Genomic DNA, 25,538 nt, shown 5'->3' on the forward strand with positions numbered 1-25,538 from the left:
AAAAAAAAAGCATCTTTCACTTCTTAACCTGCTAAAATTCAGTTTTACAGTTTAATAAATCTAAATATAGGACATTTAAATGATGCATGGGAAAAAACAAAATGCAAAAAATTTGGATACATGAAAAGAAGAAGAAGAGGAAGAAAAACATGGAAGAAAAAAAAATCTGATGCTTCCAATGACCATTAATTCTTTATTATTCACCAACAGTAGAATCAGTACAAACGAATTCCGTCTTTATTGGCTTGTAATGGCACCCTTTATCAAAAAGGATAAAGGGCTTGGAAAAGGTCACGGTTTGTTAAACAAAATTAAAATGATACATTCCTGAAGAATTATGCAAATTATAATCCCCAAAACGCCAACAAAAGGCGGCAACAAAAGCTCACCAGTGGAGCGACAATAAACCCTCCCTGCGAGGAAAAGTGAGTAAAATAAAGAGAGAAGCTGTGGAGCTGGGCCTGCCTGAGAAATATTAGTTTCACTCCAACAACTTAGAAAAAATGTCCAAGCTTGTAAAATACCTAATTATCACTCTTAATTTTTTGGGTTGGCCTCCTTTCCCCGGAAGCCTCTGATTACAAAGAAATCTGCAAAAAAAAAAAAAAAGTGAGTGTTTGGGCTTTTTCTGCTTCAGTTAATCAGTTAAAGGAGCCAAAAAAGGAGAATTTAAGTTCATTAAAAAACAAATTAGAGTCGAATTAAGATGACAGGAAACGAGTGTGGCCCTTTAAAGGCCCTGAAACAGAAAGAGCACGAAGTGTATATGGATGCAAAAAAAAAAAAAAACAAAAACATGGAAAAGGAGAACATGAGCTAAAAGTGATAAATCGAATGAACAACATGCAAAGAAGGAAAAAGCAGATGTGATCCGGGAGCAGAGGGTCAGATGAGCAGGAGCGTCCAGCAACAGATGTCCAGGCACAATTCTCGGCAGGATTTAAATTTCACAAGAATTGCGTTTGGACAATCAGCAGCCAGAGCTCAAGAGAACAACACAGGCACAAACACACCAACCTGCAGATCAGAGAGAGGGAGAGCAGCGCTTTTCTGTAAAGCCTCAAAATGTTGAGGAACAAGCGGGTCGTCTCCTCCATTCACACGAGAGTGAGCTGACCTGGAGTCAGCAGCAGCCTTCACACATCACAGGCCGCATCAGCCACATTATCCAATCACAGCCGCTAATTAGCCACTCTCCAATTTATCAGAGGCGATCCCGTAAAAAGAGACCAGCAGCTGAGGGGGAAATCGCCCCCCATGCGTTAATATCACACACAGACATGACTGTGAGTTCATCTGGAGGGGGGGCCCGGGAATCAGAGCACTTTCTGCCCAAAACTCCTTTTCCGCCATATCTGCACCTGTTAAGACGCATCTCTCTCCTCCATCCTTCCTTCCTTCCTTCCTTCCCTCCTTCCCCTTGTAGTTTCCCCCCAGAAAAAGCTCCCAAAAAAAAAAAAAAAGATGCAACTACACCATCTACCTCTGTTTTCAGCCGCGCAGCTTCTCACCTTTCCCCCGCACAAACCTGCACAGAATAAAAAAAAAAAAAAAAAAAAGAGGGGGATGTGTTGCAGGTTGCATGATGCACCTGCTCCTCCGTGTGTAGTTCCAGGACAGAAATTGGAAGCAGCAGGCTACTCCAGCAGGCAGGGGGGGGGAGGGGGGGGGCTGACGATGGAGGCAGGCAGCGGGCAGCGAGGCTGGATGCTCCCCCGGATGGTCGCATGGAGGACGGGGTGCGAGCGGACGGCGTGCCGCCACCACCGTCTCCTCCTGCTGTCGCTCCAGCTCTCCTCCTCCTCCTCCTCCTCCTCCTCCTCCTCACTCTCCTCCTCCCTTCTGGCCGATTCGGGGGCTTTTTCTGGGGCTCCTCCAACAATAAGCCCCGGTGCGTCCGTGTCACCGAGAGAGAGCTCGGGAGTGGGGCCGGTCTGCTCTTGGTACAGAGATTTGAATAAACACACACATGCACACACACCGCGGGGGTGATGATAAATGCCCATTGTGCCCGGAGGAGGAGGAGGAGAAGAAGAAGAAGTAATGAATCTGCACTGAGAGAGAGAGAGAGAGAGAGAGAGAGAGAGAGAGAGCAGCTGCGAATGAAGGAGCAGCAAACCTCTTAAAGACACAAGGGTCTTATTTTTCCTTTTTCTCTCTCTTTTCTGCTTTTTCTTCATTTTGAATTACAATCCAAACACTGTTAACCCTCATATAAACACTGCATTGTAACGCACACACACTCCCTCACACACACACACACACACGCTGAATATATGACGTGTGGCTTTTTGCTGCTGCTGTAGGAGACAGTCGGAGCTCAGAGGCTTCCCTCACTGATGATGTGATGGTGGGAAAACAACACAATCAATAACAACAACAAACAAAAAGGTGCACAAAGTCACTCTGATGCCGAGCAAACGAAATTCTCTGCGAAAAACGACACACTGTGCGTCACTACCAGCCACTGCTCCAAACAAAGCTGCTTTTGTTTTGAGGAAAATGAAAGTTAAATATATTTTAATCATTTTTTTTAATGAATGAATGAATTAAAAATATTTATAGGATGTTTTCCTGAGGTCTTGAAACACCTAATGTTATTTTAACTTTGATTATTTTAATTTATCATTTAAAATGTTGCCTTAACCTTAAATTCTAATTCAAGAAACCACATTTAAATCCGACCCTCAACATGGAAGAGACGCCCTCAAACGTCCAGAAAAATATGGTCATTGACGTTTGCATGAAGACTGTGCAAGTCCTTCTACTGATGAAGATCATGTAAAATGATCGAAAGCTCCAGAACAGTTGCTTAATTGTTTTTTTTCTCTTTTTTGTCATCTAAATGATTTAATTTTCTTATTTATCTGCAGAGTGCTTACCAAGTTGAATAATATTTATTATCTATTTATTTATTTAATAAAGTATATATACAGTATATGAACAAATAATAATAATAATAATAATAATAATAATAATAAATAGGCCTATAAACATAAATATAAACAAATACTACTTTAAAATGATTTTAGAAATGAGGAGCCTGAAAAACCTAATTTTCACACACAGTCACAGATCACCATAAAGCAAAAAAAAAAAAAAATAGATCAATTAATTCATATTAATTTATAATTAAATTTGTTGCTAAATAGATCATGTTTTCATAAGTAATTTAATACTAGTGTAACTTCCAGAAATCCTTAATTAAAGTTTTTTTTCCTAAATAATTAAATTCATTCAATTACCAGTGATTACGATTAGCTAGGCTAGCAGTTTCCCCTTGCTTCCAGTCTTTGTGCTAAGCTAGGCTAAACACATCCTGCTCCCACTGGACACACAGAGATGAAACTGATATTAATCTGAAACATCAGACCCTGAGGAAGGCACAAAAGAAGAGTCAAATCCTGGTTCAGTTTGCTTTAATGGGTCTTTACAGGATGAAAGGAGCCTGTTCCTCGCCTCTCTGTCTGTTAGATTCAGTGAAGACAGACACATCATCCATCATCATTTCAACACACATCACAAAGAAGTTGCTGCAGTTGCTGACGGTTGAGAAGTGGACGATGAAAAAACCGAACGTGACTCAGACAGATGACAGATCTTGAGCCTGAGTATATTCTATCAGATACTCTGTTTCACGTTCACATCACCTGTGCTTCCGTGTTTCTGCTTCTCTCTCAGGCTCCAGTCCAACTACCAGAAAAACCTCTCTGAACCAAATGACTTATTTTTGGGGTAAAGGAAAAGATATTTGAGTATTGGCTGGAAATGTGGGGACGGTCGAACACAGTTACACCATCTCTTCCGTCTCGTATCTTGAGGGAGGTTTGCCTCTTTGAGACCAGACCCGACTTTGTGAAACTATTCTTTAAATGAAAATTAACATTTGGGAGTAACAGATAAAACCTGCTCTGTAGAAGAAGAAACTGACAGCTGACCCTCCTGCAGTTCTTCGTAGTTATAGGCTAACATGCCTCAAATATTTAACAGCTTTTTAAGATTTTTTTTTTTTACACCTTCACCAATAGTGAATATTTGTGTTTTGGCTCTGAAACAGTCTGAAACCAGTCATGATGGATGGAAATGTCTGCCCATCGGTCAGTCCACTGCTTTGGTCCAGGTTGGAATATCTCAACAGCTGTTGAATGGATTACTAAGCAGTTTGGTGCAGATGTTAATGTTCCCCAGAGGATGAACCCTGCTGATTTTGGTGATTTCCTGAGGTTTCACCTAGCGCCACCAGCAGTTCAAGGTTTTCACTTATTTTGTCAGATATCTCAAAAACCCTCTGATGGATTGACATAAAATTTTGTTCAGACATTCATGGTCCCCAGTGGATGAACCTTTGTCTTTACCTCTGACACCACAGCTACTCTTCCTGTAGCGCAACAGTGAGGTCCACCTTTGTGGTTGTGAGTTAAATGCCTTGAAACCTAGAGGAGGCCTAAAACAGAGACTTTCTGAAACGCAGCTGAACCCGTTTTAGTTTAAAACTCTTTGTGTTGTAGTCTGGACGGGAAAAAACTGAGACCTTTGGAAACAATGAAGTAGACAAGTATTTACTCCCTGATTGGGTCTTATCAGCCTCGCCTACCAGTGGTAAAAGCAACATGGATAATGAATTACAAACATTACTGACCCTGTTGTCTTTGCTAGCAGCTGTTGTGCAGTTAAATTCCACATTTTAATGCTACAACTGTCTTTGCTGTTACTTATTTTTAATCCACTGCAGAAAATACAATCTACTTCCTGTTTACACCAGCTCGCACATGCCCAGTGTATGCGAATGGTTATATGATATGTGTAGTAGTGTGGTCGTAGCATAAGACGGTGAAAACAGTAAACATTACACCTGCGGAACATCAGCACCTTGTCACTTCCTGAAACTTCTGTGGTGGTGAAGCTCTGTGGGATGTAAACTGGTTTCAACTTTCAGCCTATTTCAGTCAAACAGCAAGAGCTGCCACCAGTAAAGGAGACCATGGGTTTCAGTAGGGAGCTGTACTGTCCCATGATGGTCCAAGTACGGTTTCAGAGGCTCTGCACCTTTTAATACATTATTTTTGGTAAATTTTAGGAGGGAAAATAAAATCTATAGAAGAATCCAGCACAGGGTGGATTCCTGGATGATAATCCAGCATGTGAATCTTTCTTTTACTGTTGCACTCCTTGTGAGCCGCTCTGGACAGAACCATCAGCTAAAAGCCAAATGTAAACACTTAGACAAGAGGTTAGAGGATAAATTACCCAGCAGGCTTTGCCTTCTGGGCGATGGTGGACCCTTCCTTCCCCTCTCATCAGACATGTCAGTGGATTCCCTCTGCCCTGCCCTGCTCTGTACGGCAAGTTAACATTTCCGTTGCTGGGAACATCTTTGCACGTTGGATGCTCATTTGCCTCTTAAAGGGCCCCGCTGCTGCCTTTTCATGGCCCTGTAAGAATAATTTAGTGCGGGAGGCCCGAGATCACTGGAGATTATGGCTATGAAAGGGGAAAAGGACGCGTTATTAATGCTTGCTCATCGGAAAGAGGCGAGTGAGAAAAGGATCCCCAACGGGCCTGGATTCACTGTAACACTCGGCTCTGCCATGGGAAACCAGGACGACTTCAGTCTATTCTGTGATGCTGGAGGAAAAAAAAACAAAAAAACACAGAAGACTATTGAAAGAAAGAAACTGTAGATTCACTACAGGTCCCTACTGCAACATTACACCAAGAAAATATTTTAAATATAACATTATTGTGAAATAAATACAATTAAAAGACCAATTTCAACCTTATTTTACTGTATGTACCAGCAAACAAATGTAATTATATATTGTCTATATAGTGAGAATAGATATGGTGCAAATCAGTAGAAGAAGACTGTTTATATGTGCTGTGAAGTTTTATAAATCCCTAATTGAGGACAGCAGATGCATTATGGGAAAGTTATTTAACAATAATAGTTTTCTATCCTTGTCTAGGTGAGTAATATAAAGCTATAATTCAGAGGTGTGGACTCATTCAGTCATATTCTTTCATTCAGCCTTTACCTCTTTATACAGGCCGGACTGATGCAAGCAGCTTCAGGCTGTTTCTCTTGGCTGCTCTATGATCTGTGTACAAAGAACAATCGAAACAAAAACTGCAAAGCAAAAAAAAAAAACAAACAAAAAAACAAAAAAACAAAACCCCAAAGTGCCCCCCAGACATTTAGACAACTGCAGATAAGATATGAGGATAAAATGGTGACAGAAGCAACATTACCAACACAAACTGAAAGAAGCAGAGTCAGCCTTAAACCAATAACCACAAATAAGAAATAAGGATGAAATAGTAAAAGGATAAAAGCTGGGATTGAAAGAGTTAAAGCCAAGATGACCTAGAATCTAAAGACCTGAGATTTATCTTGACATAAAAGATTTTAAACTCAAAGAAACAGCATGGCTTTTCAAAAAATACATGTATCTGCTCTCATGTTTTCTAAGCATTAGATGAGAACATTTATACCACTGTCATGTTAGTACAGAGCCACTGTAGAAACAGTAGGTAATTAGCTTAGCTTAGCATAAAGACTGGAAACAGCTAGCTAGTTTTTTTGGGTTAATTTTTGTTGTCACCAAAGAGACGATAGGCTACAGTCCAGAGGTTTCACACTGTAAAGGAGACGTGTGCAGAGACCCTGTGTGAGGGTGTGTGAGGTGAAAGTGACAGGTGGATCCAGGCGCTCTAAAAACAACTGGTTAGTTAGTGTAGTTTGACTAGTTCCGCCTTTTTAGAACAATTTGAGCCTGATTACAGCAAAATTAAGCAAAAACTGAACACACATATTCAGTTCATCTAACACTTTCCAAGGATATCCTTTCTCCAATGTCTGTAACACATGAATGTCAGTAAAAACATTGTCCTTGTAACTGCAGAACTCCGCAGAGAATCATCATATTTTTAGTATATATTAGTATATTTTTTGTACATTCAATGACACCCAGCAAAAAGGGAACTGTTAATAATGAATTCAGCATCCTTAGTTTCCCATATATAAACAAATACACTGTTTAATTGGGTTAGAGCTGCAAAAACTACAGATATTCTCTCCAATATGAGTTTGAGCTCAGAAACTGAAGTATGTGTAACGTTTAATGTTTCAGAGGCTTCTCTATAATAATGAGAATACAGTTTTTGACAAGAAATGGAAATACATGGACACAAACTGTCACTGACTGGTATCAGACATTGGTATTAGATTGCAAAAAACCCATTAGTTGATGGGGGAACAAAGTTGTCACCTGTCAACTGTGATTCTGCTACTGTGAAAACATTTGCTGCTGGCCCCACGCCTCAGCTTGGAGACCACTGATATCTGCTGTAAGGCTTCACAGCAGATCTAACTTCAGACTTCAGGGAAGCAGAGCAACTGTCTCTGCGAGAGTCACCTCTAATGCCACATGCCTCTGCAGCAGGGTGGTGGTGCAACAGGTTGCTAGGGTAACAGGGCTGGTAACTGTGGTCAGAAACTGGTGTCCGGCTGCCGGTGCCATATGGAACAAGCAAGACCAGCAACACAAGAGACAGACGGTGTGATGAGCTCAAACAGACGAGTGTTCATTGAAAGATGCAGACAGGATGACCTTCTTTGTTGCACGGCTACATCACTACCAGACCAGGAAGAGCAGCCGATGTGATGGATGCTGGGTAGGTGATGCCGCCTGCTGCTGGAGACTGGATCATAGATTAATGTGCCTTAAAACCAAAAGTATGAGCTCATTACAGCTGCAGCATGATGGGAAGCTTTGCCAGGGTGCAGTAACCTCTTTCACATTACAGTCATTTGATTCAGTATCAGTATAAGAGTCTACAGTCATGCTAGCAGCTCTGTGAGGCTGCAGCAAAATGAGACTTCTGGCCCCACATAGGCTACACCTGGGTCCTCGGCCCGAGTCCGGCCCATATAGTTGCACATCTGGGCAGATTCCAGCTGTTATCCTTCTGTATTGGCTGACGGCCAGAGGATTTTTTTTTCTGTGCACCAGCATTTGTCCAGACGTGAAAGTAGCATCTGGCAATCATTCCATATATGGGCCAAATTCGGGCCATTGAATCGTGAAAGAAACAAGTCTGGGCCGGATTTATTGTGCTGTTTGGGTGGTGCTTTGAGGTAAATAGCAATGTCAACATGCTAAGAAGCTTACTGTGTTTAGCATTTGTTTGCTAATATTTACCATCTTAATTTAGCATGTTCGCACCCAACATTTGGTAAAATCCATCTGATATCTGTTGAGATATTGAAGTAAAAGCCACTGCCTCACGGTAACACTGGTACATCATCTGGGAATCATGAATGTCTGAACAAGTTTTGCTGCCAATCCATCAAGTAGATGCTGAAGCATTTCACTGAATCAGTGAAACCTTTTGAGGGATCACCACAGTCACTAGAATCCAGCCTCTAGGGAATTTGAGTATCAATAAAAATTTCATAGCAATCCATCTCATAGCTGTCGAGGCATTTTCACTAAAAATCACAAGTGTCAACTTCATGGTGGGGCAAGAAGAAAAGTTAGAGGATCATCACGGTCAGTAGGGGTCTGTAAGTGGGGACCACGAATGGACCAGGTTTAACCACATCATCCCTGGACCTGCTCGCATGGCTCACAGACACAGATTAGGGCTTTAAGAGTGTAAATGTGTGCATATTCCTTTAATGTAGCTCTTCTAATTAGCCTTCCCAGTTTCAGTGGAGTCTGTGGGCTTGTTTTGTGTTTCTGCAGAGTTAGCACATCTGTGGGAAGACCCCCCACCGGGCTGCTGTTAGCCCAGCTATGCCTGGCCGTAGAGCACCGGGGGAGGTTGGGTGAGTGGGGGGTTCCATTCCTGAATAAATTTAGGGACTCCTCTAAAGGCCCGGGTGTCCAGCCCCATTGCTGACCTCTGACCCCTGCAGAAGAAAAGTTATTGAAGCTGCTGGTGAAGCCTCCTAAAGCTGACCAGTGAGGAGGGGCTGGGAAAGTGGCCTGATGGAGGCGAAGGGTGGCTCAACGGGGTCACAGCAGAGAAAGACAGGGAGGGTGAGGGGTGTTCGAGGTGTGTGTGTGTGTGTGTGGTGGGGGTTGTCATAGATTGAAGAAGTTTCCTTTGAGTTGACCCCCCCCTTCCTCATGTCCACAAGTGTGTCCCTGCAGCTATTGTGACTCTGAGCTACCGCAGGACAGAAGGCCTCAAACAAACCGGGTCTAAACAATGTTTGGCCCCTTTTGTTTCTTCTCTCCCTTTCTTCTTCAGCTCTCCATCGCAATCTACTGGCCTCCTTTGTATTGATTTCCCTCATTCAGCAGCTCGTCGGCCTCTTTCCGCTGTTTTATATGCTCTTTTCTGGCTTTTTTTGTCCACCACCTCCTCAGCAAGTCCCTCCATCCCTCTACCCCCCTGATGCCTCCTCTTGGCATTCTCCGCAGTGTGAGAACGCAGTGCGCCTCTTGACTCGATGCAACTCATTAAAGGCAGCTAATTGATGAAGAGTGTAATTAGTGTGACAATCGGAAGAGGAAATCAATATGTTTTTAGCCAAAAGAGCCACATCAGGGAGGACAGGATGGAGCAGTGTGTGAGGAGAACCGTGTGTTTGAGGAGGATTGCTTCAAGTTTTTTTTTTTTTTTTTGGCTTAATTCTTGACTGAGGCGACTTGTTAGAGCTGCATCACCTCTGCTGTTCTGCTAATTTACTTTTATACTGAGACCCCAAATGAATAAAACCACCCCAGGACAGTCTTTGTCCTACAACACAGGATCCCGACCAAATAAAGAGAATGAATAACATGTCATTCTAGGCCCAGAGGCTTTGACCTTTGATTTGGTTCTGGAGATGCAGTCACTGCAAGAATAAAGTATAAAATGTACCAGCACAAAAACCATGCAAAGCAAAAATACAGAAAACATAAAAAATGCAAAGGAGAACAGGAGTTTTCATTCTGCTGTTGGCGCACAAGTAAAATAATCAGCTGCAGAATTCCAGCTTCTAGGACAAAAAAAAAAACTTTTGATGGCACAATCATAAGCCCTGAGAGTCTGGACAGGTTCATATTGAATAAGCAGGTGAGAGAGACACTGGAGCAGGGCTTTAGGCTTTACAGACAATAAGCAAAGTTTCTTCATCAGTTAACTGACTGATTTGTTTGAGATCACTTAGAAACAGTGTCTCCATGACATAGTTCGTGTATGTGTGCATGTAAAATTAATTTTTATTCTTATAAATTCTAAAATTGTAGCTTCACCAAACCTGCACAATCCTTTTCATTTGCTATTTTAATCCAAATAAAAGTTCAGAAATCTTTCATTTGCTTCAGGATCTGGCTCAAAATACATCATGGGATGAATGCTCCTACTTATCTTTCTTGGGTTCACATTCAGTATTTATTTTTGGAGAAAATAGCAAAATGTTTAGAACATGTTGTATCCTGTGAAGTTAGAGATCCTCAACAAATTCTTACCGTTAACTACAACTGAAATCTGTTCTGATTTTGAAGATTCAAGAATCAGATAAATATGAATAAAAACACAATCAATTCATTGAGGTTTTTCTGCTTTTTATGAAGGAAATGTTTGGTTCTCTGACCGACTGAAGTACAAATGAATCACTAGAGGCTCATCTCATCTTTGTGGTTACACCTCTACTCCTGTTGCATAATTTTCAGTCTTTCCATGTAGTTTCAGAGGTGCATTGTCTCTTTAAGCCATTTAAACTCACACCAGAATAAATACAGTCTCAGTGATGAACCTTCATGTTTCATCTTGTGACATGTTTCCTCCTCGAGGCAGCTGTGTTTGATAACTCTGAGATTCAGCTCTGAGCGGCAGCAGAGTCCTCAGCTGGAGAGGCCGAGCGCTCCCTCTCCTTTCTCTTCTGTGCCGCTTGTCTGCCCCCTGCTGGTGAGGAGGAGGGGGACTGAGAGTCCTGCTGGGAGAGCTGGGAGAGGAGGAGGTCCACACTCTGGACCAGGACAGAGTCCAGAATCTTCCTCTCCTCAGAGGAGAACCGGCCCAGAACGTAACGATCCACTGGTGTTTTCCCCGTCGGGCGTCCGATCCCAACACGAAGTCTGGGCATCACCTGCAGGAGGGACGAGTCTGTTACTATGATGCTTGATTTTTTTTTTTTTTTTACTTTGCAAAGACAAAATTCTTTTTTTCCCCCAATCTTTCATCAGAAAGCCAGAATACTGACCATCTTTATCATCTTCTTCAGCTTCATCCATCTTTGGATTTCCTTCTGGATAAAGAAAGTTCTGTCTTCTGAAATCCTTTTAATCTTGTGCCTTCACTGGCTTTTAATGTCTATTTATCACTGCAGAACTTCTTTTAAAATTCTACCTTTTATGCAACCTTGATATGACTTATTCAAATAGTTTAATTTTTTTTTTTTAAATGCTATTTTAATGTCATATTAATGTTCTATTCTTGATGCATTTCCGTGCCTCTGTAAAACACTGTCTGAATGGTGCTGTATACCTAAACCTTATCAACAACCACCATGGAGTAACTCATGTACACTGGGGTCAAACATACCTGATCAGTTTAACCAGCAGATCAATGTTTCTTAAATTGAATCAAACACAGCAACACAAATAAAAACAACAATAAAATCAATAAAGTAAAACACAAATCAAGAATAAACCCCCTCCCCGCCCTCAAAAACACTTGCATTTGAGTGGTTCCTGTTTGTTGTATGTGCGTTCCCTGTTACTTACATCAGTCTGAAGACAGTCCACACAGGAGCGGACTCCATTGTGACCTCTGTGAGGAAAAGGTTCGGGTCTAAGTTAATTCACATCAAACTCTTTTCTACAAAATATCACATTAACCAATCAACATTTTGAGTTTTCTTATATTTGCAATCCTGATGTTTATCACTGCACCACTGAATCTTATCAGTCACTTGACAAAATGAGACTTTATTATCTTTATTTTTCACATGCCACATCGAAAGTTTTACACATAACATCCACTCCTTGACAACATCGTGACGACTGAGACCCACCGGGCACTTCCTCCATGTTTGATGGCCATCTTCCCCAGAGGTTTGTCCAGCTCATCATGGACCAGCAGGATGTCTTCAGGCTTGATGCCGTATTTACCAGCTGGAGAGGAGGAGACATCAGATCATAAAATATTCAACGTGGCATCAGTTTCTCACCCAGCTGCAGTATATGATGAATATCCAAATATGAAGAGTCCAGGAATTTGTTCATTTATAAGAAGCTAATGTTTAGCCTTTGCTTTAGGATTATATGGAGCCAAAATTTCCATTAATAATATGAATATGATCAGGATTAAAACTTACTCAACTTAAATAACATCAACTATTTCATTTGAATTTTGGGGGGATTTAAAATAACCTTTGGTAATTTGATTAGGAGAGGAATATTAGCAGAGCAGCTGCAATGAAATTTAGTTTAGTTCAATTAGAGCCTCATATTTTTCTATAAAAGACAGAAAAAGAACAGGTTCTGTGGACACAATGTGAAGTCTTCAGCTGTCTCTCTCTGTCCGACCAGCAGCCCAAAGCCTTTAAACATTCACTGTACAGTGATATGAAACAGAGGAAAGCAGCAGATCTTTACATCACGTTTTCATTTATTATTTTTTCTTGATTAAGCAATTAAAATGATTAAAGACTCCAATTCAAAGGCTGCCACTGCGTTCCTTAGCTGAACACGGTATTCTGTGTTTGTCACCTTAGAGAATTTGATGTTGACATGTTTCAGTGTGTCAAGAGTCCTCATTCATTTATTATTCCCAGCACTGATCTAAACACTCAGGTGCTTTCGATGTCAGCGGGTTAATTTAATTTATGTTTAATGAACTATTTCTCCCACAGAGATAATTTATTAGATGGGAAATAAAAATGCGCGAGAGACTGAAGCGTCGAATCAAATTTGTGTATAGAGGAAACAAAACAAAACACTGAGGGACAGAGGAGGAGAGCACATGGAGATAAAAAAGAAAACAAACCTGAACTCACGTCTATTCATACAACAGTAAAAACCAGTGAGATAAAACACACACACACACACACACACACACAGTGTGACCTCACCTGCTTTGGCCACTGACACTCCGTTGATGTTCATCAGCAGCCTGGGACGGAGCAGCACCACTCGTGTCTGTTGGACCTCTGACACGATGACCTCACCGGACACGTGCTTGTCGCCTCGCCAACTGTCAGCCACACCGAGCCGGGCAGCGAGCGCTCCAAGCACCGCCATGCCAACGCTGTGTCTGGTATCCTCCATCCCTGGGTTACCCAGCCCCACCACCTGACACACACACACACAAACACACACACACACACACATTACAGCTATCAGTTCTGTAATGAAGCAGCTTTTCATCGTTTTGTTGCAGACACTAATTTATCTTTCAACTGCAGCACTGTGCAAAGGTTTTAGGCTCTAAAAGTAAAGTGAAGATAGTTCCCATGAATTGTTTCTATTTAAAAACCTAAAGCAGATCAGTATTTGCTGTGACCCCCCTCTTTGTCTTTAAACCAGCACCGGTTCTCCTCAGTACACCTGCACACAGGTCTTAAGGTACTCAGCAGGTTGTTCCAGCATCTTGGAGAACCTGCCACAGTTCTCCTGTCTCAGTGTCTTCTGCCTCTTCATGTGATCCCATCAGGTCTCTGTCGGGGTCGGAGCATCTGCTGCAGGACTCCTTGTTCCTCTGGTCTCAGAAGATAGTTGTTTATGACTGGTTGTGTGTATGGACTCATCGTCCTGCTGCAGAATGAATCTGGGGCCAATCAGATGCCTCCTGATTGAGAAGAATCTAAACATCTTAAGTGCCTAAAACTTTTGCACAGCACTGCATGCATTGACTATTGAAAGTAATATCTTCAGATAAAAGTGTGTGTCTGAAGCCTGACGTGTTATTCCTCTGTCGTCCAGAAACACATCAGTGAGGCTCACTGTTGCACTTGGTGACATGTTCCTTCATTACCATGAACACACACTGTAGTTTATCCTGACCCAGTCCCACACACACCATCCTGCTGCCACAAATACTCACTAGACAAGATGTGTATTCATCCACTGCTGAAAATAGTCCCAAACAAATGCACTATTTCCACCTGTTTATGTAACATTTATACAGTGACATGAGCCTTATGTCACTATTCAAGTGACACTGTGTTATATGGTATGAGTTATGTGTGTCTGAAATTGTAATGAATGTAATTTTAAAAATAAGTCACATTGATGAAAAGATTTTAAAACAAACTTACAAAACAGTAACGAGAAATGGTTTTTTACTTCTAAAAAGCTTATTCAGCTTCACAGAAAAATCCAGGGAGAGCTGAGGCAGCTGAGGCTGACAAAAACACACATACATCCACTGCCTTGCACTGATGGTACTGAGCCACTGGCAGCAGAAACAGCTCTTTACAGAAACACTATAGAGTACATTGTATTAGACTCAGGCTCTATGGCTGCTGACACACTGCAAACATTGTGTTCTGCCTTTACACACTGAGCTGTCATCCATTTTTACTTGAACAAGATGCAGTGATATGGCAAGTCCAAGCTAACACAGTGGAGGTCAAATGACTGAGTACATTACAGATCAAAAACATGACAAGTTCATTAAAAGAAAACTGTTGTTCTTATGGTTCCACAAAGAAAATAAAACACACAAGTACAGTTAACTGAGAGAACAAGCCGAACTCCATTCTAAAATCTGTCAATTTAATGCTGCCTTGTTCAGTTGTAACCATATGGCTGGATAGACATGACACATTTTCTGAAGCTGCTTTGTATCAGTGTCTAACACAAAGCAACACGTATTTGTATGACAATAATGCCGAACTGAAAAGCGATTAAGACTGATTAAAAAAAATGTTTTCAAACTTTAATGTTTTGCTGGATAGTTTTAGTAATCTGCAAAACAGAACTCAAATGCCAGATTTTCGAGTGATGTTTGCTGGGATTTGAAAACCAGACTGAAGATTACTGAGGTTTAGTGAACCTAGAGAAAAATGACACTCACCAGCTTCCTGCGGGCGTGTGTGTGTATTTCTGCTTCAATCCCCATGGCAGGTGTAAACGGACTGTTCAGCAAAACTCTATTTATGACTCTTGTTAAAAGTCGTCGCATCGTGACAAAGTTCAACAGCGTCTTGAAAAAGTGTGACAAATAACGACAGAATTTACTTAAAACTGTGACTTTTTTCATTCGGCCACTAAAACAAACGGCCAACTCTTGTTGTTGAGTCAAATTTTTAACGTTTTAACTGTATTTCACGGCCATTAATCGACATTCCCTATGAGAATACAATGCATGTTGATTCTGACAATGAGCTGATTTCTCTGTGGGGTTTCACTGTATCTGAAGACAATGTTTAACCAGAAGTCTGCGTTTATTTGCCTTTAGTTTCTTACCTACGTTATTTATAAAATAACTTTACACGTACCTTTCACTTTACATCTCATGTGTCTTAACTTTGTGAGGGTAACTTTGGAGGCTTGCTAAAGTTAGCTTACTGTACCTCGCTGGCTAACTGAGGGCAGCCTCACACAAACACACACACTTCAGAGACGATGACAACATTGGCACCAATGCGACAACATGTGATACCGGTGAAACTGATGACTTAAAAACATTCTGTTTGAATATTTTGAACTCTGGTTGAGCTAGCATTAGCTTGTCCTCCTGTCATGACCCTCCATCACCAGCCAAAGAGTGTTTCAAAGACAACGTGGGACAACAGGCGCTTCCTGCGGCGGCGGCTGCAGCGCCATCCAGCTGTAGGACGGAGAAGTTCACTCAGCCCTCCACGGCAGGACAGGAGAGACAGGGGAGACATTTTACTCCATATAACTATGAAACTCCCCCAGTTCATTACTTACATTGATATTATTGTTATTTATATTACTTGTTTTCTGAAATTTTATGCTCAAATATGCAAATGAGTCAGTGTCTCATTAAATATGCACCAATTTGTGTGAATGAGTGCATAAAGCCTTGCTAAAAATTCATGTTTCATTTTGTTGAGATATATATATATATATATATATATATATATATATATATATATATATATATATATATATATATATATATGTAGGGGGATATCTATTTTTATCATTCCATAAATCAGAAAATACTGTCAACACAAAATAAAAAATGCTTTTAGCAATAAAATGTTATATAAATCAGGCTATGGCTGATTTATGAGCACACCTATTTGTAAAAACCTTCAGAATGTAGGAGGGAATTTGAAAAAATTGGAAAGTTTGTTGTAAGTGGAGATTTATGTATGTATGTAAAAAAAAAACAACTTTAATTATATGTATCAAAAAAATCACAATTTTCACTTTCACTTTCATGATAAGTTGCTGATACAAAGGAAATGAGCCTTTTTGAATCCAATGACATTGTGTAGGAGTGAGAGAGAGAGAGAACTTTACAATGATGCCTGTGATGACATGGAAGATAGAAAATAATCAAATAAAAACACAGATTAAACCAATGGTTTACATTCTTTCTATTTAGTTTTGTTAAAGTCTGACAGTTCACTATATTAATTGTTGTATTTTGTGGTATTTTTAAAAAACTTTTTGAATTTTGAAAGGTGCTGTAGAAGTTAGGTGTACTTTTATTTAACAGTCAGTGTAATTACAAAATACTGATGCTATATCTTATATAGCTATAGCTTTGCACCTGAAAAAGTAGCAAGTGAAATAACCAATGTGAAAATTACTTTCAGGGACAAACTGGTGACAGTAACCGGATTAAAATATCTCAGTTAAAGGAAGACAAAATCAAAGAAACTCCTTGAACTTTTTAAAATTGTATTTTATTTGGAAAACAGAGTTTTTCTCAACTTTTTTTGCATTTGCCTTTTGAGTTGTAAATGCAACATTCATCAGACGATCATTACTCTTGAGCTGGGGAGCAGGGAACAGCATCAGGCACTGGCTGACATCTCTCCACCACAGCGTTGATCTCGCCAACGCTCACGCCATCGTAGGTGCCCGTGATGTAGGTCCAGTGTGTGTCTCCGTTGTGGTTGGTCCTGCTCAGCCTGCCGGTGAAGGGGATGTCGGCCGTCATCTTCCTGCCATCCATCCTCACGGTGCAGGAGTGGTTTGGTGGGACCAGGAGCTCCACAGAGACGGAGTGACTGATGGACTCTGACGTGGTGGTCCCCTCTGAGAAGGTCACTGTCTGCTCTTTGGTGAAGTCCACCGTCCCCGGGCCAAGGATGGGCACTTTGGCCTTCATGGTGGAGATGGAGCCGTTGCGGGTCTCTCTACCAATGTCCCAGGTCTTCTCCACTGTGCTAGTCTTCTCCAGCGTCACGGTTTTCTCCACGTTTCTGCACTCCAGGTTGGTGACCTTGGTGAGCTTCAGGGCTTCTGGAGGATGGTGGAACAGCTCCATCTGGTCGATGGCGTACTCCACATGGGAGATGTGCTGGCTGTAGCTGTCTCTGTTGATAGCCAGGACCTGGTAACTCTTGTACCAGTACTCATCACCCTCCCAGGGGAGGAAGAAAGCCTCGTGTTGGGTCACCACTTTGCCAAGACCATACTTGTTTTTCCCCACATAGATGTCTGAGTTGGGGCAAGTTTTGATGGCATACTGGGGGACAGAACCGTATGAATCTTCAACCCACTGCAGGAACTCAAAGTGGTCCACGTTGACCAGCACTTCAAACTTGGATGATGCGTACTCTTTGTCGGCATAGGGATACTGACAGAAGCTTCCTTTGCTTGGAGTGTAGAAGCCAGCCTCGCAGTTGACTTTGCACACATAGTCTGTGCGTTCGGTGTAGCCGTTGAAGATGGCGACAGCGCCGTTTGGGAGGGAGCCGCTCCATGTGACCCACTTGAGGTTGACATGTTCACCAAACATGGGGCTGGAGTGTGAGGTCGTCTCAGTTTCTGGGATCTCTCTAATTTGGGGAGGGTTGACGATTTCCCGGGAAGGCACAACATCTTTCAGTGAGGGGTTAAGCCATGGCTCTGTGTGACAAGACAGCAAGAAATTGGCACTGGATTTAGATACATACTGTTCATTATCTTTTCAGAAAATCATATTAACATGGAACATTTGGAGAGTTGATGACCAAAATGGGTGTAGTACATGTAGTTTGCTTTGTATTTAGATATTAACAAGTATATTTACTCATGGGAAGATCAGCTATAGTACAGAGCAGGCATCCAATTGTTGAAATGGTAAATAGCATATTTTGGAATTCAACTCCCCTTCAAAGTGTCTGAGCGGGTACATCTTCAGTATTATTATGAAGTGACTCACTGCTGGATTTTTCTTGCCCGTCCTGCAGCTGGGAGACATAGAGCAGTGGGTCAGACTGCAGCGCTGGGCTGCAGAGCTGCAGCACAGCCAGGACAACAGTGACACACCGCCACATCTGGAAACACAGGGGAAACACAACTGGTGGGAATTTATTCTGAAGAGAAGCTGTAAGACCAAAACTCTTCAAACATTACCTAGTCCATGAGAATTAAAATTTTTCCAAACATAAACAATATGTTCCTTAAAACGTTTTGTTTACACTGAGTGAAATATTCAAACCCAGGATTCCATCTTATTTTTTTTAATGTCTGTATCAATTAGCTTGAAGAGGATGAGGGGAGTATCAGCTTTACCTCATAAACAACCTCTTATATGTCTGTTTTTATCAAGTGCATTCATTGACAAGCTTGCTTGATTTTCTTGCTTATGTAGAGACCAGTGTTAGTGATAGGGGACTCTGCCATGCACATATAGCATGAAGCTAAGATAAGATAACACCTATTGAGCTCCAGGAGGGGAAATTTGGGTAAATTCAGTGGATGTTGCAATTCCTCATGATCGTCTATAGAGACCAATAAAGATCAGATATTGTGTTATGCTCCTTTAAAAGTAAGTTAGAAAGTTTTGTGATCATTGATGTTAAAGACTCTTGAGTCTTGTTTTTCAGAGCAGGAGAAAAACCACATTTTTATGCTAAAACATGAGAATCAACTGCATTTACAGGTGAGTAGTAGACTTCAATTTCACACAGAAATTCGGCCTCAGTTTCCTCAGAAATATTGTCAGAATTAGCATCACTTCAATCACAAGAACTTTACAGTAATTGTGCAGATTTAGTGAAAACACACAGCATGACAATTTACACTATATATATTACACTATATATGCATATGTTTATATATGTGTATATGCATGTGTGTGTGTGTGTGTGTGTGTGTGTGTGTGTGTGTGTGTGTGTGTGTGTGTGTGTGTGTGTATATATATATATATATGTGTGTGTGTGTGTGTGTGTGTGTGCGTGTGTGCGTGTGTGTGTTTCAAAAGATATTCACATATAGTGTAAAGGAACTATTGCTTCATGTAAGTGAACAGGAAACAAGTCAACACTGTCAGGCATAGTACCAACACAGATCTATGTAATTCGATCAGAATTATTATTAATTAGATGCAACTTGATGGATGTTCTATATTTTTCTCAAAGTGAGCCAAACAACAACTAGCATTTCCTGAATGATTTCAGATTGATCATGTATTTTAGATCCATTTATTGCTGATTATTGATCAGTTTTGTATAAGACAACAATCAGACAGTGAAAGGATGCAGAGTGTTGTTAATCAGAAAAATGAGCCCACGCTAGAACTTCATTCAGATGAAAGGAAGCAGTTTTTACCTTGAGAGGTTCCCGCTGCTGTGACACTGCCTTCAGTATGTGCTGAGTTTTAAAACCTCCCCACACACTTATTGCCCCCCAATAAACAGGAGAGCGAGCAGCAGCAGCTTCTTGCCCATTGACCCAGTATTTACACTCTCTTGCTGCTCAGGTTAAAGCTGATGTTAAAATAACCACACTTGTAGTTTCTGAAATTACATTTGGGAAGGTTGACTGAGCATGTTTGGTCCCTGTTTTACCTCAGTGACATATTGTCCCTCTGGAAGCACCTGCCCAGTACAAACACTGTCCTCTAGTGTCAAGTCTTGTTCAAGGACACTGACAAAGCAGTCTGTGTTTAAAGGGATGAGTTTTCCCAGCATGGTCTGAATTCAAAACAGTCAACTTTACAACATAATCCTCATAAATACTTCCATCATTGTTTAAAAATATTATAAGACACCTGAAGTAATATTTACATGTGTTTAACAATAGTATACAGTTATGTACATCTATTAGAATAAAACCCCAGTACATGTCTATCCATATACGTTTTCAACATGTTATTGTTTTGTGTGAAAACCATTTGTGTCCAAGCTGGCTGATTTGAATGTCTGCTGAGCTTGTTTATCCTGGTCTGCTTCAGTGCACCTCATTCACTTGCTACAACTGTACTGGAAATGAATGATTTCGAGGTGCTGAGGATACAGACTCCAGGGTCTACCTACCAACCTATCAGCTATGTGTGATTTATGAGAACATTCCTTCACCTTTTTTAACTTTTATTTATTGTGCCAGTTTGGCTGTGGGTTTAGACGACAGCCTTTCAGCTCATGTCTTATTCTTGCTGTATCAGCTAGTTTCCCTCCAAACCAGAACCAGCTCCAGATACATGGCTAAAGGCCATCATGCCGTCCTTGACCGGGAATCACGCACCTGCAGCTCTCCAGGAGTGTAAAGAGAGTATGCATGGTGATAATGATAACAGGGCTCTTTAATGATCCTCGCTTAGACAACAGCCATCCCCCCTCCGCTTCCTGTGAAGATACTCTTTGATGAGACCGTTAAAAGTGCTTCATAAATAAGTTTGCCTGGATTCAACGTCCTCTATCTATCAGGGTATTAGAGGATTGCATGATGTCCAAAGTGCTGTGGCGCCCTGTCTCCATCGATGACAAGATACTGTATGTTTAGATAAGCTCAGACTGGGAACAAAGCGATTAAGATCTCCTGTAATAGTGGGTCATTGATTAAGACAGTCCCTGTTGCGTAATGTTGCCGGCTGCCAAGATTAAACCGGAGGAGAAGCTGCTCAACACGGACATTGTTCTCCACGCACAGCCCTATCATTGAAAATCGCTGATGTCACGGCCATCTGTGCACGTCCTTGAGACAGAAAGTTATTATCAATTTATTTATTTGAGTCTGAATAAGGACTCTGTGTGAAACAAGGCTGTGCAAAAGGTCATGTACACTGACAAAACTGCACTGTCACTGCTGCTGCAGCTTTCAGCTGAGAGTCAGTGCCTGTAATGAACTTGTCATTTATGCAGTGCAGGGACTTTATGTTATTCAGATTGAAAATAAGTCTATTATTCAGATGTATATAGTGAATGTGATGTGCAGTGATTCAGTCTGAGTGGCAGCTGATGTTGTCATGAAAGGAAACAGTATTTCCCTTGTTTATTAATTCACTGCTGGAGCATTTAGTCTAACATGAAGTCAATCACCAAATCAAACTGTAGAGAACAAAATACCTGATGACGATGTTGGATGAAAAGTCAGAGATTTGCCAGAGTGAGGAGAACATTAATACCTGTACCGAACTTCACAGCAAACTATTCAAATGCACACTGGACCTTGGGGAACATATTGAGAATAAAACATGGAACGAAATAAATGCATGAAAATATTCATACATATATCTCAGACTTGGAAAGAATATGGAAATGTTAAATTATTAGTTTATCATTTCCAGCACAGGAAAGTGGAAAGAACAACCTGTGAACTACTTGCTTGATTAACTATTGGACTGGAGTTTTTATTTTCATTCTCAATAAAGTTTTGGAGGTTTCATTGCAAACTAATTTAATAATACACATTTGCATTTGCTGACCATTATTTTGTATGGAATAGAAATACATGACTGCACTTTGGCATAACTTCTACAGGAGAGAATGCAAGAATATTACAGGAAGTGTGTGTCATAAACGGTATTCAAAAGGTATTCATCTGTACTATAATTCATTACTGATATTTCATTTAACAAGCCTATTAAAAGCAGTATAATAGTGAACCTTTTATTACGCATTTTCCCTTAATTTATTATATATTATTATATATTTTATTATATTTTTAACCTCTATGTTTCCCTTTTTTCATTTTTTTGTTCTATCTCTGCAACTATAATTGTACTTTTTGTCCTTTTTGTAATTTTATCTCAGTGTTTTATAAAACTGGTTAATAAGTTTGTGTTTCAGTAGTAAAAGTAATAATTATTCTTTTCTAAAACTTTTCACAAACTAAAATGTATCAACTTTTTGAATAAAACTCCCTTTCACAGCATTACTACTAATAATTTAGCATGCATTGTTTTATTCTGAATGGAAAATACCTATCTAATTGGTGCATAGTAACCAATTACTCCAGCTGTCAGGTAAATGTAGTGGAGAAAGAAATACAATATTTTCCTCTGAAACGTGAAAAGGAAAGGTTAAAAGTCTCTTAGAAAAGTAAAGTAGCAGAAACTAAAAACTTTACTCAAATACAGCTCTGAGTAAATGCACTTAATTGTTCTGGTGTTTGTGCACTGTGTGACTGTGTGTATCTAGAATCATGAATAGTAAAACTTTATCAGTTTCATGTGCTGTTAAAGAGATTGTGAAGACAATGAAACAGTGCCATATGATTTTATTCTGAAATGTAATTTCAACATGCTGTTTATTTTCAGAGCAGCCGACACAAAAGATGACCATGACATTATTTTTATTGTGACACATAATTTTTTTTCAATTTTACAAATGTCAGATGTTTAAAAAGTATCTTTCAATGTTTCCGTTGACCTGTCATGGGCAAGGCTTGGCGTCAGCCACAGGTTCACAGCGGTCCACCACGGCCCGGACTTCTCCAATCTGGACTCCGTCATACGTCCCAGCGATGGATGTCCACTGGGTCTCTCCGTTGCGGTAGGTGCGGCTGAGGCGAGCTGTGTAGGGGATGTCGGCTTTGATCTTGCGTCCCTCCATACGGACTCTGCAGGAATGGTTCGGTGGGACTTTGAGCTCCACGGACACGGAGTGGCTGAGTGACTCCACCACGGTGGTTCCCCTGGAGAACTGCAGCGTCTTCTCACCGCTCAGCTCGATGCCCCCAGAGCCGATGAGTGGGATTTTAGCTGTGATGCTGCCTGTGATGCCGAGCATGGTGGTTCGGCCGATGTTCCATGTAGTCTCCACGTCTGTGGTCTTTGAGATAGTGACCGTCTTCATCACTGTCTGGCAATCGTTGTTGGTGACCCCAGAGATACGCATGGTCTCAGGAGGATACTGGAAGATGGCGACCTCATCAATGGCGTACTTGACGTCAGTGATGTGCTGGGTGTAGGCGTCCCTGTTGATGGTCAAGACCTGGTAGCTTTTGTACCAATACTCATCACCCTCCCAAGGCAGGAAGAAGGCCTCAAACTGAGGAACAACCTTCCCGAGACCGTACTTGTTCTTCCCAACGTAGATGCCAACACCTGGGCAGGTCCTGACTGAATGCTGTGGCACTGAACCGTAGGAATCTTCCTTCCACTCCAGGAACTCAAAGTTGTCTTTGTTGGCCAGGATCTCAAACTCAGGGGCATAGTACTCACGGTCTCCATAGGGGTAGCGGCAGTAAGGGCCCAGGCTGGGGTTGTAAAAGCCAGCCTCACACTTGTATTTGCAGACGTAGTCGGTGCGCTCGGTGTACCCATTGTAGATGGAAACGGCACCGTTGGGCAGAGAGCCGTCCCAGGTCAGCCACTCCAGGTTAACATTATCACCGAATATGAAGGATGAAGGCAGATCCTGCTGCTGCTCCAGGTCGGCAGGAGTCAGAGGACCAGACACCACATTGTCAAGAGTGGGTTCAGGCACCAGGCCCTCCAGCTCTGGGTTCAGTAAGGAAACTGTGTAAAAGAGACAGGCAGAATATTTGTATATTAACCAGGTAGCACTTTTCATCAAATACTATTATATATAAAAACTAATAAAACTGAAAATCATGTCTAGAAAACATCTACTTCAGTACTGATTTAGACTGCACGGTTTGCATATACTACTTATATGATACAAAGCTCCTATCTATATCTAATCATGTCCCAAAAATATGAGCTGTTTACCTTTTTTGAGCTGTGAGCTCTTCTTCACAATGTCCTGCAGGACTGGACTGGCTGAGGACAGAGCCAGCAGGGCCGGCAGCAGCAACACTGACACCTTCATCTGGAGACGAATTACAATACAAGGTAAAAAAAAACAACTATTAAACTCAACATTTTTTCAGTTTGTATGTCCTGCTCATAACATTTCACCCTTTTAACAACTGACACAATCCTGAAAAAGGATCTGATTAGACTGGATTATTCCAGACCAACTCACCTTCATCTAAATACCAGATGGGCTGAAAATCTTTAGGGACCCTATGAATAATTTTGCAATTGCAAGTTCGGCCTCTGTATTTTCAGCATGTTACACTGGAACAACAGCGGTTACAAACGATATCTTTGTTTCAACATACATGAGTGGACCTGAATGTTAAATAACAACAGTCTGAAATGATACTTACTCTAAGTATCAAAAGTTTTAAAGGACCCTATAAGGGTTCAAAATCCACCATGGACTTGTTTATTGTACTTTAGACAGTTTCAGTAATAACATCAGTAGCTGCAAAATAGCTGCATATCTGCATATTCATATATTATTTGTATACACATTTGTATGTTTTAAAATAATGTAATAATTAGGTAGGAGTCAGGCTTTCTTTCTTTTAGGCAAATACATATTTATTATTAGGATTTAATTTTGATATAGTATATTAAGATTTATTTTATTTATTTTTGAAGATAAATTCAAATCAATAACTTGATTATTTCCTAGTGTGTCAACTAGCAAGTAGCCTACAGTATGCAGCAGAGCACATCTTAAATGGCTGCACCAGAGACATTGAAATGATGGATTTTTACCAGGAGACAATTCTTACTTGACAAAACAAAACAAAACAGGAAATATTGAATGATATAAGATTACCGCTATAACCATTTAATGCAAACTGATTACCAGGGACTATTGAAATTGGATTAGGATCATCAATGATTGTCCTGAGTCTGATTGAGTGAAGGCGAAAAGAGACGGAGCAGCACTCACCCTTTACAGTCGCTCCCCCACTGAGTCCACCTCCAGTCACCTCCTGGGTTATATCTACTGGTTTATGGCTGAATCATAAAACACACTCTGCATGTTCAGTCTGTTTGGGATCTGACTTTGACCAATAAACACAAACTGGTGCAATAGGTTTATTAACAGCTGATGAGGACACTCTGAGACCTGTCCTTCACAGTGGACAATACTGTGGTGGTGCCAACTCCTGTTTCTTGGAAGGGGATGCTGCGACAATTTTTGATGACATCTATCTCATGTTCCTACAGAGGCTTAATAAGGTAAAAAGACACACAGTCATTGTCTATTGGCAGAAATCATAGATCTAGATCTTCCAGTGTTTCAGCCAAAGACCAATCCATGCACTAAATTTAAAGGTGCAGTGTTTATGGGGATATCTTGGTAGACATGGAATATTAATATTCATAATTATGTCATCATTAGTGTATAATAACGTGAAACTTAGAATTGTGTGTTT

The 25,538-nt window shown here is 40.9% G+C and overlaps 3 protein-coding genes across 6 annotated transcripts; all 3 read right to left on the reverse strand.

The window, feature by feature from the left end:
* Positions 1–10,542: 10,542 nt before the first annotated feature.
* ptrh1 (peptidyl-tRNA hydrolase 1 homolog) lies at positions 10,543–15,705 on the reverse strand. 3 transcript variants are annotated; one of them, XM_071483870.1, is made up of 6 exons: positions 15,440–15,705; positions 15,016–15,144; positions 13,070–13,289; positions 12,011–12,110; positions 11,721–11,766; positions 10,543–11,083 (listed from the first exon to the last, which is right to left on the reverse strand). In XM_071483870.1, the coding sequence occupies exons 2-6, from the start codon at positions 15,121–15,123 to the stop codon at positions 10,814–10,816; spliced, it is 744 nt and encodes a 247-aa protein (XP_071339971.1). In that variant the 5' UTR covers positions 15,124–15,144; positions 15,440–15,705; the 3' UTR covers positions 10,543–10,813. The 3 variants fall into 3 exon arrangements, with proteins under 3 accessions (XP_071339971.1, XP_071339970.1, XP_071339969.1); XM_071483868.1 differs by having other exon boundaries at positions 10,663–11,083; positions 15,515–15,653; XM_071483869.1 differs by having other exon boundaries at positions 15,016–15,705.
* A 1,098-nt stretch (positions 15,706–16,803) lies between these two features.
* Positions 16,804–19,965, reverse strand: LOC139624609 (natterin-3-like). Its single transcript, XM_071483871.1, has 3 exons — positions 19,683–19,965; positions 18,292–18,406; positions 16,804–17,996 (listed from the first exon to the last, which is right to left on the reverse strand). The coding sequence occupies exons 2-3, from the start codon at positions 18,404–18,406 to the stop codon at positions 16,906–16,908; spliced, it is 1,206 nt and encodes a 401-aa protein (XP_071339972.1). The 5' UTR covers positions 19,683–19,965; the 3' UTR covers positions 16,804–16,905.
* Positions 19,966–22,554: 2,589 nt separating this feature from the next.
* LOC139624611 (natterin-3-like) lies at positions 22,555–25,113 on the reverse strand. Of its 2 annotated transcripts, none has more exons than XM_071483873.1 (3): positions 25,049–25,113; positions 24,028–24,127; positions 22,555–23,814 (listed from the first exon to the last, which is right to left on the reverse strand). In XM_071483873.1, exons 2-3 carry the CDS (start codon positions 24,125–24,127, stop codon positions 22,727–22,729), a joined length of 1,188 nt encoding a protein of 395 aa, XP_071339974.1. In that variant the 5' UTR covers positions 25,049–25,113; the 3' UTR covers positions 22,555–22,726. The 2 variants fall into 2 exon arrangements, with proteins under 2 accessions (XP_071339974.1, XP_071339973.1); XM_071483872.1 differs by lacking the exon at positions 25,049–25,113 and adding an exon at positions 24,284–24,307.
* Between the last annotated feature and the right edge of the window lie 425 nt (positions 25,114–25,538).

Source organism: Trachinotus anak, unplaced genomic scaffold (genome assembly GCF_046630095.1).
Source record: "Trachinotus anak isolate AG129_WGS33_773 ecotype Australia unplaced genomic scaffold, CSIRO_AGI_Tana_v1 ptg000008l, whole genome shotgun sequence".
Classification (NCBI taxonomy): Eukaryota; Metazoa; Chordata; class Actinopteri; order Carangiformes; family Carangidae; genus Trachinotus; species Trachinotus anak.